The sequence below is a fragment of the Hylobates moloch genome, unplaced genomic scaffold, assembly GCF_009828535.3.
Source record: "Hylobates moloch isolate HMO894 unplaced genomic scaffold, HMol_V3 SCAFFOLD_2, whole genome shotgun sequence".
Classification (NCBI taxonomy): domain Eukaryota; kingdom Metazoa; phylum Chordata; class Mammalia; order Primates; family Hylobatidae; genus Hylobates; species Hylobates moloch.
This window is the reverse complement of record NW_026652277.1, coordinates 168744171-168755649: the sequence shown is the minus strand read 5'-3', so window position 1 is coordinate 168755649 and position 11479 is coordinate 168744171. Positions and strand designations below refer to the sequence as shown.

The following is an 11479-nucleotide window of genomic DNA, read 5'->3' as shown; positions in this document are numbered from 1 at the left end:
GTAAATCGCAGGACCTGGGAGGTTATGCTACATTATATGGAAAGGCTGCTTCCTCCAAGAGCCTTGAGTTTTCAGAGACACTGTCCTGAAACTACCCGCCTTGGGCAATACCAGCGCCTGCAGGCAACAGCTCGCATGCATTTAAGATTTAAATACAACCCACAGAAGTGCTGGCTCGTCTGGGAAAACCTTTTGCTAAACAGAAGAGCAACATTTTTTTTTTTCTTTTCTGGAATTTGTAAACAGCATTTATTCTCAGCCTTGCCTTTGAAATGTTCCACTTGGAACATTGCTGGGCAGCGTGGAAACAGAAGCGAACGTCAGCCAGACCGGCAGGGGGCGGCAGACCCCACACTTCGCCGGGCGCCCTCGCCTCTCTGGGAGTGAGCGTGCAGCTGCCAAAACCCGTCGCGGGTTTCAGGTCCAAGCGCCTTCAGCCAGCAGATGGTTCATGTCCTTCGAGGCCGCAAAATATGGGGTGGAAGGAGTGTTGGGGGGTAAGGCTGAGAATGGGGAGAGCAATCCAGGGTCGCCAGGGTAGGAGCCGCAGCTGGCCCGTGGCCGCCCGGAGGACACTGAGGCTTCTGGAGCGCGCGAGGGACCCCGCGGGACCGGACCAAGGCTGCCTGCGCTCCGCAAAGGCGCGGGCACTGGGCGGGGACGCGGGGGCGGGAGCCAGAGGGGTGGCAGGCGGAGGGATGGACGGTCCCGCAGGGCCAGGATGGCCAGGGCGAGGCTGCTGGGAAAGGCAAGACCCTCACCCCTACGCCGCCAGCTGGGCTTTTCTCCTTCCTCGCCCGCCGCGTGTTCCAGGGCGCGACCCCGCTCCGTCCAGCCGCTGGCTCCGAGGCTGAACCCCAGGTAGGTGGGTCGGAGGCCCTGTGAGAAGTGAGGGTTGAGGGCGTTTGTGCTTCCTAGCGCAAGCACGGGGAGCCCGGATGCTCCAGCCCCTGGACCCTGGATTAGAAACTGGCAAGGGTAGATGTTTTGCAGGAGGCCGCCCTCTGCCTTCCTCTGTTCAGGGAGTCCTAATACCTGTATTTCTGACCCGAAAAAAATTCTAACAGCAGAAAATCCAATGTAATGGGTTACGCCTCCTTAACGTGCCCCGTTTGACTTTGTAACCTTCCTTCCACAGACTGACTTTTTTCGCGCAATTGATGTGATCCTATGTCAGCTATACAAAACAATTTTTGTTTACTGAATCTGGTTTAAAAGGCAAGAAGTTGCTTCCCATAGGGCACATTGATCCCTGGTGGAAAGGGATGCGTATGCCCTGAAACATGGAGAGTCACATGCGCTGCTTGGTTTTGTGTAGAAGTAACATGAGATGATCTTTTCACTGATTTTCAGAATTGTGGAGAATTCACTTAGGAAAATATATGTTTCAATGCATGACCAATATGGGTGTTTAACTGATTTCACAGAAGCAGTGCTCCTAATATTTTGAGACACACAGATTTTATTTGGTGCCTCTTTATAATATGATCAATTAGCTGCTTACTTCATAAGTTATGTGGAGTGGGGAAGATACTTCCTGTTTTCTCTTTAAATGTCTTTTCTCTGATTTAAAGAAGTAATGAGGGAGAGATCTTTTTGTGATGTTTAACTTTTATCCTCCACTATTCTGAAGTTCAAGCTTCAATAATTAATATAAATACAGTAAAATTAATACTTTAAAGGTAGCTGATATGCTTAATAACCGGAAGATATTTCAGTTAAATTCCATTCCATCTAGTGTTTTGACCCATATGATACATATGCATACATGTGTAAAAGTGTATATATATTCATATGTATATGAAAAAGATACTGTGCACTGTACTGAGTTTATACTTTTATTGTCCATCACTAAGACCGTTTTTGACTTTAAAAAGTAGATTATATAGACCTGTGAAACAAGCAACAAAAATGAAAACACTGCACTTTTTTGTGGTTCTCTAAACACACAAGAATAGTGCAGGTCAGGATCCATGCTGTTGGCCGGGCATTAAGTTGGCGTTATCAGCAATCACTGTAGTCTCTGTGAGTGCTGATGAATCTGAATTCCCCACATGTCGTGACTTGGGAATTGCTCCTTTGACTAGATTACTGGCTTGAGGTTGTCGCTGTTGTCTTTCCTACAAGAGTAGAAAGCAAGTGCACAAAATTGGATTTCGGTAAGTGGAAATTTAATGCAGTCACAGCAGCGCCCCACACAAAGAAGGCAATCAACAAATGTAGCCTTGATAAGGGTCCCTCCCTAGGCCAGTTGTCACCTACTCCCTCTGCTGGATGACAGCCCTCCGGTATCTGCACTCAGTTCCCACGTTCCTGAAGCTTCTCTTCTCAGACTACACAGCGCCCAGAGCTTCAGGTCTCTCCATATCCTTCATCAACACCCCTGAAAGTGTGAGACCTTAGAGAAGCAAGGTCTGGCGTGGAGACCTTGTGGCGAGGAGAGCTGAGACAGAGCCCTGGGGTCCTTTCTTATCAACCCTTGATTGGGGTGTCCTAGTTCTGTTAATTCTACAAATAGCCATTTTTAAAAATACCGTTCATTTTACACCAGTAGCTCAGCTGTCCTGGGTGAGCTCCACACCCTCAACTCTGTAGCTGATTACATAGTTCATTATTAAATTACCCAGTCTCAGGTATTATAGCAATGTGAGAACGACTAACACACCTATGGACTTCCCACCTGGGAATATTAGGATTTAACTCCGTTTAATGCACCATCAACATCAAAACACACACCACACACATGCCACATATACACACATCCCATATACACACTATGCACACACACACCACATACAACACAGACACAATGCACAACACACTCACAGACACAGCATATGCACCACATACCACGTACACACCACACTATACACAACACACATACACACCATAAACACCACACACACTGTACACACCTCACACCATACACCATACACACACACATCGTGCACATACCACACACACCACAAACACCATACATACTACATATACACACACATCCTTTTGCTATATGTACCTAACATAATTATGTAATTAAATTGTAATTTTGGTTAAATATTCAGTGTTCATATTTCTTCATGACTATGAAAATGCTATTTATAACTGAGGCATGTAGTATACTCTTATATTTCTCCCTAGAATTCATTATTTTCTTTTCTGTAAGCTTTTATGCCATTTTTCTAATTCTACTCCAAATTCTCAGTTTTATAAACCTTTTCAATATGCCCCCAAACCCATTAGGCCATCTAGCGATGTTCTTAGAGAGAGCTTCTCAGGAGCCATCGTCCCTGCTCTGGCCTGGCCTGGCCTGGCCTCGGTGCGCGGCCAGCCTGCTGTCCATCTGTCATGGGATCTCCATGGACTGTCATCCAGAAGATCCCCTTGCCTCTCTGATATTTGATCCCCCATTTCTTGAATCCCACATCTTCCTTTTTCAAAAAAATTACTTCCTCATTTTGCCAGAGCGAATCTCTTTATCTGATACTGAATGAAATCTAGTATCATCCTTAGAAACAATACATGGAAGGTATTTTGTAATTGAGAAATTCTCATAAGAAAATTAACCATCTTAAAGTGAACAATTAGTTTTATGTAGTACATGGCAACCACCACCTCTATCCAGTTCCAAAACATTTTCATTGCCTCAAAATACAATGCAGTACCCAGTAAGCTGTTACTTTCCATGACCCCATCCCAGCCCTTGCTTTCAAGGTTTAGCCATGCAGCATGTACCAGTACTTCATTCCTTTTTGTGGCTGTATAAGCCACAATTTGTTTATCCCCTCGTCTATTGATTGACATTTGGGTTGTTTCCAGCTTGTGGCTTTTGTGATAGTGCTGCTATGAACCTTCTCATGCAAGGTATCTGGGTACTTGTTTTCAATTTTTTTGTCTATATTCCTAAGAGTAGAAGTGTTAGATCATGTGGTAATTCTATGTTTACCATTTTAAGGAACTGCCAAATTATTTTCCACTGTGGCTGAACCATTTTATATTCCCACCAGCAATGTACAGGATTCTAATTTCTTTACATCCTCACCACCACTTGTTATTCTCTATTTTTTAAATTATAGACATCCTAATGCGTATGAAGTCTTATTTCATTATGACTTTATTGGCATTTTCTTAATGACTAATGATGTTAACCATCATTTCATGTACTTGTTGGCTATTTATATATATTTTTTGGAAAAATGTCTCTTTACATTCTTGTTTTTCTTTTTGTTGTTGAATTTTAAGAGTTTTTTTTTTTCTTTTTTTTTTCCCCCATTTCTCTTCTCATTTGCCCAAAGAATACTGTGCTGGCAGTGAGCTGCACTGCTGCACTTTTTTTTTTCTAAACAAGAAATGGGTTAAGTGATGGTGGTCTCACCCGGTCACCCAGGCTGGAGTGCAGTGGCCCAATCATAGCTCACTGCTGCCTTGAACTCCTGGGTTTGAGTGATCCTCCTGCCTTGGGCTCCCAAAGTGCTGGGATTACAGGTGTCAGCCACTGAGCCCAGCCTAGAGATTTTAATATATTCTGAATACCAGGCCTTTGTCAATAGGTTTGCTTCATCAGTAGGTTGTTTTCACTTTGTTGATTATGTCCTTTGACACATAATAGCTTTTAATTTTTTCATTACTCTTCAATTATGTTTTCCAGTTTTATTGAGACACACTTGACAAAAATTGTATATATTTAAGATGTACAATGTAATGTTTTAATACAAATGTACATTGTGAAATTATTACCATAATCAAGCTAATTAAAATATTCATCTCACATACTTCTGTGTACATGGTAAGAACACTTAGGATCAACTCTTTTAGCAAATTTCAAGTATGCAATACAGTATCGTTAACTGTAGTCACCATTCGGTTCATTAGATTTCCAGAACCTATTTATCTTGCAAAACTGCACATTTGTATTTTTTCACCAGTATCTCTCCATTTCCCCCTTCCCCAGCCCTGGTAATCACCATTCTACTCCGTTTCTAAGAGTTCAGCTTTCTTAGATTCCATATGTAAGCGAGATTACACAGTATTTTCCTTCTGTGTCTGGCTTATTTCACTTACCATAATGTCCTCCAGGTTCATCCATGTTGATGCAAAGGCAGGATTTCCTTCTTTATTAAGGCTGAATAATATTCCATTGTGTGTGTGTGTCTGTATATAAGACACAGACACACACACAATGTGTATATTATATGTGAATATATATATATACACATATAACAATGTGTATATAACACAGACACACACATATGTATATGCACATTTTTATCATCCATTTATCCTTTCATTTATTTATTTGTGTATGTTGAACTATCCTTGCATTCCTGGGACAATTCCCACTTGATCATGGTGAATGATCCTTTTAATGTTCTGTTGGATTCTGTTTCCTAGTATTTTGTTGAATATTTTTGCACATATGTTCATTGGGGATATTGCCTGTAATTTTCTTTCCTTACAGTATTCTTTTTTGTGTTTCATATCATCGTAATGCTGTCCTCATAAAATGAACTTGAAAGCATTCCCTTTTCTTTAACTTTTTGGAAGAGTTTGAGGAGGATTGATGTTAATCCTTTTAATGTTTTGTATGATTCAGCAGTAATTCAGGTATGATTAGGTCCTGGGCTTTTTGTTGATGGAAGACTTGTTATTACTGATTCAATCTTATACTTATTGGTCTGTTCAGATTTTCTGTTTCTTTCTGAGTCAGTCTTGTTAGGTTTTTCACTTCTAGGAATTCATTCATTTCTTCTAAGTTATCCAATTTGTTGACATATAATTGTTCACAATAGTGTCTTATGATCATTTGTACTTCTGTAATATCTATTGTAATGTCTTCTCTTTCTGATTTTATTTGAGTCTTCTTTGTTTTTCTTAATCTAGTTAAAAGTCATTTTTTTATCTTTTTAAAAACCAACTATTAGTTTTATTTCTTTTTTTCTGTCATTTTTCTAGTCTCTACTTCACTATTTCTACTGTAATCTTTATTATTTCTTTCCTTCTACTAACTGTGGGTTAGTTTTTCTTTTCTTTTTTCTTTGTCTATTTTTTTGAGGTTAGGTTGCTTATTTGTTATCTTTCTTCTTTTTTGATGTGTTTATTGCTAAAAGCTTCCCTTTTAGAACCACTTTTGCTGCATACTGTAAGTTATTGGTATGTTAGTGTGCCCATTTTCATTAGTTTTGAGTTTTTAAATTTATCTTTTAATATCTTCTTTGACTCATTGACTGTTCAGGAGCATGTTGATTAATTTCTATGTATTTGTGGATTTTCCAATATTCTCCTGTCATTGATTTCTAGTTTCATACAATTATAATCTGAAAAGAATACCTGGTATGATTCTAATCCTCTTAAATTTGTTTACTTGTTTTGTGACCTAACATATGATCTATTGTGGAGAAAGTTCTATGTGCACTTGAGAATAATATGTATTCTACTGCTATTGGACAGAATGTTCTATATATTTCTGTTAGGTCCATTTGGCCTAAAGTGTAGTTTAAATCTCATGTTTCCATAATGATTCTCTTTCTAGAGCTATTGAAGTCTGTTACTGTGGAGCTAAGTGGAGCTATTGAAATCTGCTACTATGATTATATTGCAGTCTAGCTGTCCTTTGAGATCTATTAATTTTTTTAGTTGTTATACGTAGGTACTCGAATTTTGGGTATATATATTAATAAGTATTTATAATTGTTATAACAAATTGATCTCTTTATCATTATATTATGATATTCTTTGTCTCTTTTTACAGTTTTTGACTTAAAGTCTGTTTTACCTCATGTAGATTGAGTTTCCCTTATCCAAAATTCCTGAAACTGGAAGTGTTTTCAATTTTGAATTTTTTTGGAATATTTGAATTATGATATGGTTTAGTGTTTTAGAATTTTGAAAAATTTTTTTATTTTGGAATATTTGCATTATGATATGGTTTGGCTGTGTCCCCACCCAAATCTCATCTTGAATTGTAATCCTCATAATTGCCACATGTCAAGGGAAGGACCCAGTGGGAGGTGATTGGATCATGGGAGCAGTTTCCCTCATACTGTTCTCGTGAAAGTGAGTTCTCATGAAATCTGATGGTTTTATATGTGTTTGACAGTTCCCCCTTCACATACTCACACTCCCTTCTGCCACCTTGTTAAGAAGGTGCCTGCTTCCCCTTCACCTTCCGCCATGATTGTACATTTCCTGAGGCCTCCTAGCCATGCTTCCTGTTAAGCCTGTGGAACTGAGTCAATTAAACTTCTTCATAGTTACCCAGTCTCAGGTAGTATTCTTTATAGTAGTGTGAGAATTACTATTACACATTATATATTTACTGTTTTAGCATCCCTAAACACCAAAATCCAAAATGCTCCAATGAGCAATTCCTTTGAACATCATGTCAGCACTTAAAATTTTATTAATTTTGGACTATTTCAGATTTCAGACTTTTGGATTAGGGATACTCAATCTGTATAACTATACCTGCTCTCTTTTGGTTTCCATTTGCATGGAATATTTTTTCCATCCCATTACTTTCAGTTTATTTGTGTCCTTATAGGTGAAGTGAGTGTCCTGTAGGCAGCATACAGTTGGATCTTAGTTTTTAGTCTATTCAGCCTCTGTATATCTTTTTATTGGAGAATTTAATCCATTTTCATTCAAGATAATTATTGATAGGTAAGGGACTACTATTACCATTTTGTTAATTGCTTTCTGGTTGTTTTGTAGACTCTTTGTTCCTTTCTTCCTCTCTTGCTATCTTTCTATGTGATTAAGTGATTTTCTCTAGTGGGATGCTTTGATTCCTTTTTATCTTTTGTATATCTACGTTATGCTTTTGCTTTGTGGTTACCATGATGCTTACAAAAAAGTCTTATAATTATGTCAGGCTATTTTATGCTGATAACAACTTAACTTTGATTGCATAAAAACTCTGTGCTTTTACTCCACATCTCTCTGCATTTAAAATTTTTTTGTGTCACAATGTACATCTTTTTATGGCATATATCCCTTAACAAATTATTGTAGCTATTATTTTAAAAAGTTTTGTCTTTTAACCTTCATGCTACAGATATAAGAGATTCATTCTTTCATATTACAGATATATGCAGCCACCATTAAAGTATTTGAATATTATGAATTTGACTATGTACTTACTTTAACCAGTGAGTTTTATGGTTTTTTTTTTTTGTTACTAATTAGCATCTTTTTTCATCTTGCAGGCTCCCTTTAGCATTTCTTGTAAGACAGGTCTGGGGTTAATGAACTTCCTCAGCTTTTGTTTATTTGGTAAAAACTTGATATCTCCATTTCTGAGGCACAGCTTTGGTGAATGCAGTATCCTTGGTTTGTAGTTTTTTTCTTCAGCATTTTGAATATATTAACCTGCTCTTTCCTGGCCTATATGGAACCTGTTGAGAACTTTGCTGCTAGCCTTACTGGAACTCTGTTATACGTGATTTGCTTCTTCTGTCTTTCTGCTTTTACGATTTTCTGTTTGTCTTTGATTTTTGACAGTCTGACTTCGTCTTGATGTAGTTATGTTTGAACTGAATTTAGTTAGAGACTTTTGACCATCTTGGACCTGGATGTTGATATCTTTCCCTAGATTTAGAAAGTTTTCTGTTATTTTTAAAATAAGCTTTCTAACCCTTTTCTTCTCCTTTAGGAACTCTTATAACTAAAATATTTGCGCTTTTCATGCTGCCTCATAAGTCCTGTAAACTTTATTTTTTTACTATTTTTTTCTCCTTCGATTCTATATTCACAAATAACCTGTCTTCAGGTTCACAGATTTTTTATTCTACATGATGAATTCTGCTTTTGATGCTGTCTATTGCATTTTTCACTTTATTATTTTTCCAGTTTCAGAAATTCTGTTTGACTTTTTAAACAGTTTTAATCTCTCCATTACATTTCTCATTTTGGTCTTCTTTGTTTTTCTGATTTTATTGAATTCTCTGTATTTTCTTGAAGTTTACCAAGCTTTCTTCAAATAATTATTTTGAAATCTTTGTCAGGTTGTTAATATATCTTTATTTCTATGGGACCAGCTACTGGGAAATTATTGTGTCCTTTGATGGTGTTTTATTTTACCTTCTTGTTTTTTCATGTTTCTTGTTGTGTTACATTAATGTCTATGCATTTAAAGTGGGAACTGATTTTAGTCTCAACATTCATCAGTTTCTAATTCATCTACTACATCTTCAGTATTACCTGTGTTCCTGAGATTGTGTCTGCTGCATCTTTATGGTGGAAGCCCCATTGGTGGGGCTCCTGCATCTCTTCCTAGTGGCACAGGCAGGGATGTTGTGTCAGTAGACTGAAGGGCCCACAGTGGGAGCATTTACACCATGCTCATTGGCAGATGCTGCCAATCAGGGCTTGATTGTCCAAAGCCAGTTGTTAGGCATTTACTAGCACACCACTTGGATACAAATAAGTGGAGAAAATAGGAGAGGGTGGCTTTTCAAGAACTTTGGCTCTAAAGAACAGTAAAAGAAAGGATGGTAATGGAAGGATGAGATGAAAATGAGAGAAGGCTGGTCAAACAAGAAAGATCTGAATGTGTTTGAAAGCTTCTCCCAATAGGTTAAAGATACTGGAGAAAGGGTTAATCACTATAGTGAGGCACCCAAAAAGACAAGCCTAGGTGAGCGCTGGCCCTGGGGTAGACACCAAGACAATTCTTCCAGTGTAAGGTGACAGGTGGAATGGGAGGGAGAGGAGCAGGTAAGTGACAGTGTCAGTGAGCGGGTACAGAGGGGACTCCCCTCCAGCACTTCTGTTTCCCTGTGATGCAGGAGGGGAGGCCTTGGGTGTTGGACCCCGAGAAGGCACTCAGTCAATCACTGTGAGATGTGTGAGAGAACCCATGGCTGTCAGGTTTACAGGGTCCATAGCTCAGGGTTTGAGGAAGGGAGAGAACATTTGAAATCATGGTGAAGGAGAGCCAAGGCAGTGATCTGGGATGTAGAGGTTGCTGTGGTTGAGAGCTACTCCAGTAACACAGTGGCTTCACAGTGAGGAGGCCTGTGGGGGAAGGCCCAGGGGGCAGTGTGTGTTCCTGGGGGCAGTAACACCTCTCCCCTATTCCATAGGTATCCTGGCATCCATCTGTGGTGGCCTTGTGATGCTTTTGCCTGAAATCACGGGTATTGCCTTGCCAGAAACAGTCAATGATGTAGAAAAACTTGGCAGGCGTTGTCCAAAATTCAATGCACCCTAAATAAAAGCAGCATTTCAAACCATTGGAGAAAGGAAGATGTTGAGAAAATCGAATATGCATAGGGAAAAATTATTGTTATTATTATTTTTTTATTATTATACTTTAGGTTTTAGGGTACATGTGCACAATGTGCAGGCTTGTTACATATATATCCATGTGCCATGTTGTTTTGCTGCACCCATCAACTCATCATTTAGCATTAGGTATATCTCCTAATGCTGTCCCTCCCCCCTCCCCCCACCCCACAACAGTCCCCGGAGTGTGATGTTCCCCTTCCTGTGTCCATGAGTTCTCATTGTTCAATTCCCACCTATGAGTGAGAACATGCGGTGTTTGTTTTTTTGTCCTTGTGATAGTTTACTGAGAATGATGTTTTCCAGTTTCATCCATGTCCCTACAAAGGACATGAACTCATCATTTTTTATGGCTGCATAGTATTCCATGGTGTATATGTGCCACATTTTCTTAATCCAGTCTATCATTGTTGGACATTTGGGTTGGTTCCAAGTCTTTGCTGTTGTGAATAGTGCCGCAATAAACATACGTGTGCATGTGTCTTTATAGCAGCATGATTTATAGTCCTTTGGGTATATACCCAGTAATGGGATGGCTGGGTCAAATGGTATTTCTAGTTCTAGATCCCTGAGGAATCGCCACACCGATTTCCACAATGGTTGAACTAGTTTACAGTCCCACCAACAGTGTAAAAGTGTTCCTATTTCTCCACATCCTCTCCAGCACCTGTTGTTTCCTGACTTGTTAATGATGGCCATTCTAACTGGTGTGAGATGGTATCTCACTGTGGTTTGGATTTGCATTTCTCTGATAGCCAGTGATGATGAGCATTTTTTCATGTGTTTTTGGCTGCATAAATGTCTTCTTTTGAGAAGTGTCTGTTCATGTCCTTCGCCCACTTTTTGATGGGGTTGTTTGTTTTTTTCTTGTAAATTTGTTTGAGTTCGTTGTAGATTCTGGATATTAGCCCTTTGTCAGATGAGTAGGTTGCAAAAATTTTCTCCCATTGTGTAGGTTGCCTGTTAACTCTGATGATAGTTTCTTTTGCAGTGCAGAAGCCCTTTAGTTTAATTAGATCCCATTTGTCAATTTTGTCTTTTGTTGCCATTGCTTTTGGTGTTTTAGACATGAAGTCCTTGCCCACGCCTATGGCCTGAATGGTATTGCCTAGGTTTTCTTGTAGGATTTTAATGGTTTTAGGTCTAACATGTAAGTCTTTAATCCATCTTGAATTAATTTTTGTATAAGGTGTAAGGA

The 11479-nt window shown here is 39.1% G+C and overlaps 1 protein-coding gene across 1 annotated transcript in view; it reads right to left on the bottom strand.

Moving 5' to 3' along the window:
• Positions 1 to 417: 417 nt before the first annotated feature.
• PLG (plasminogen) overlaps positions 418 to 11479 on the bottom strand; it is a 73955-nt gene continuing 62893 nt past the window's right edge. Inside the window, exon 18 of the mRNA XM_058435732.1 lies at positions 418 to 1043. Coding sequence (XP_058291715.1) covers positions 418 to 1043 — 626 coding nt within the window. The remainder of the gene's footprint in view (positions 1044 to 11479) is intronic.